This window comes from Chionomys nivalis, chromosome 8 (genome assembly GCF_950005125.1).
Source record: "Chionomys nivalis chromosome 8, mChiNiv1.1, whole genome shotgun sequence".
Lineage (NCBI taxonomy): Eukaryota > Metazoa > Chordata > Mammalia > Rodentia > Cricetidae > Chionomys > Chionomys nivalis.
Window position 1 is genome coordinate 91900784 of NC_080093.1, and position 2413 is coordinate 91903196.

At 45.6% G+C, this 2413-nt stretch overlaps 1 protein-coding gene across 1 annotated transcript; it reads right to left on the minus strand.

The window, feature by feature from the left end:
• Positions 1 to 346: 346 nt before the first annotated feature.
• Positions 347 to 1297, minus strand: LOC130880704 (olfactory receptor 52L1-like). Its single transcript, XM_057779873.1, has one exon. It carries the CDS (start codon positions 1295 to 1297, stop codon positions 347 to 349), a length of 951 nt encoding a protein of 316 aa, XP_057635856.1.
• Positions 1298 to 2413: the final 1116 nt, after the last annotated feature.

Below are 2413 nucleotides of genomic sequence, written 5' to 3' on the forward strand. Positions count from 1 at the left end.
CTTTCTCATTCCAGAGAGCGTTGCATGCTCATCGCAGATTATTGGATGAATATGGCATGACCAGAAATTCCATGTGCTTTTCCTATTCCTCAATCCCTCCTTCAAGAGTGGGGAATTTGGGGGATTAGAAAGAATAATAAGATGAAAGGGGAATATATATGAACACAGCTATTCAGCTACATCTCAATAGAATACTGAACCATATGTCTGTGGGTACTCTTTGCACAGACAACTAGGAGCAGAAGTACGCACTGCAGAATGGCTTCTGTCCATACACCCCATGCTGGCCATGAGCTCTTGGCTGAGTCTTTGGTAGGAGTCTCTGTAGCCAGTGATTAGAACGTTCTCAACTTGATGCTTTTATGTAGAACACCCTAAGTACTCGCTGGCGGATCTGTCGAGTCTTCACCCCATAAACAAGAGGGTTGAGGGCAGGGGGCACAAGGAGGTAGAGCATGGCCAGCAGAACATGGACATGATGGGGAACATGGTGCCCAAAGCGGTGAGTGAGGAAGGAAAACATTCCAGGTACATAAAAGATGAGAATGACGCAAACATAAGACCCACATGTGCTGAAGGCCTTGAGTCTGGCTTCGCCCCCTGGGACCTTCAGCACTGCCTGGAGGATGAGGGCATAGGAAATGCCAATGGCCAGGACATCTAGCCCAACCACCAGCAGTGCCACTGACAGCCCATAGGCTCGATTCACTGTGGTTTCAGAACAGGCAAGTTTTACCACAGCCATATGCTCACAATAGGCATGGCTTATGACAGTGGCTCTGCAGAAGACAAGGTTCTGCAATAGGATGGGAAAGGGAGTAAGGAGGACCAGTTCTCGGACTAGCACCACCATCCCAATGCGTCCTATAATCCCTGGATGCAGGATGGTGGAATGGTGCAGAGGGTGGCAGATGGCGACATAGCGGTCCAGAGCCATGGCCACAAGTATGCCTGACTCCATGGAGGAGAAGGCATGGATGAAGAACATCTGAGTCAGGCAGACAATGTACCCAATCTCATGAGCAAGATCCAAGAGCACTGTGAGGGTCTTGGGTCCAGTGGAGGAGGCCAGGACCAGGTCAATAGCAGCAAGCATGGCCAGGAAGAGGTACATGGGTTGGTGAAAGGATGAGTCAGTCCAGATGATGAAGATAACAGTCACGTTGCCCACAAGAGCAAGGAAGTAAAGGACACCCAGGGGCCATGCTATCCAGTGCTGACTTTCCTCCAAGCCTGTAATACCTACTAGGAAGAAAGAGGGCTGGGGTTGCCTCCAGCTGGAATTGCTAAGGACCATGATCAGTAGTGCAGAGGAAGAAGAGTAAAAGACCCTCAAGTCATGACTTCTCCATTCTTCATATGCTAAGACACTGTGCAGATCTGGGTATCGTTCATGAGAATGACGTGACTTAAGCTGCAACAAGAGGGAATAAACTTAGATTCAAGGAAGGAAACATTTTCTGTATACAAATGTTTTACAGATGAGCCTTCCACACATCTGAACTAGTTGAGTCCAGCTGTAATGTGAGATAAGAGCAAACACTGCACACAGCTGCCTTGAGAGAGATGCTAACTCTGTCATTCAATGACTTATATTTGAACCTGTCTATCTGAAAGCATTGTCTTTACCACTGTGTAGGTAGTGCTGAAGGCTCTTCCCCCTCCGGACGCAGTACTCAGTAGCTGTTCCTGATGTAGACTGTATCCCACAATGTTCTCCTCTGTATTTCAGGTTGGCTCCAGGTTTCAGGATCTCCCCGCTTTATCTCCCCTCTGTTGACTAATCCACCACCTGGTTTTAGCTAGTTAATTTACTTCAGTTCATTCCAAGCTCATTTTCATTTTTGTGCATCTTTCTCTTCTTCCCTAAGCCCATACACTCAATGTTCAAATCTGGGTGGCTTACTCAACCTTCCCAGATACCCTCATGTACTTTATGTCAGTATTTTTATGATGAAATCCCTATATATGTATGCAGTTTGAGACTTGTTTTGTTTACCCTACGGCTGTGTCTTTTGTCCCTTCTACAGTCCTCATTTACTGTACCTTCACCATTTCACGTCACCCTTCATATCAGTTCCCCCTCTCGCTGCCTGTGTACACATTCCATGTCTCTCTTACCTGAATTTTCCAATTAGATATTTATTTTTGTTATGTATCAACTTTCAATCTTGAAGTCACAGGACCTTCCTAAAATTCAACCATTATCAGGTGCCTCCTTGTATGTAACCATTTTTGTGTATGTCATGCATAGGATAAATTATAGGCAGGCATGCCAGGCTTTGAGATTTTGTTGAGTTGTTTTCCTGGCAGTTGTGTATTTCCAGTTACACATGTTTTGCTGTTAACATTACAACACTATTGTAATTGTACACTCACACAGGCTTATGACACTATTGTAATTGTGCAATCA

What these genes read in the sequence shown, in the direction of transcription:
- LOC130880704 (XM_057779873.1), bottom strand. Translation starts at nt 1,297, where the DNA reads ATGGTCCTTAGCAATTCCAGCTGGAGGCAACCCCAGCCCTCTTTCTTC.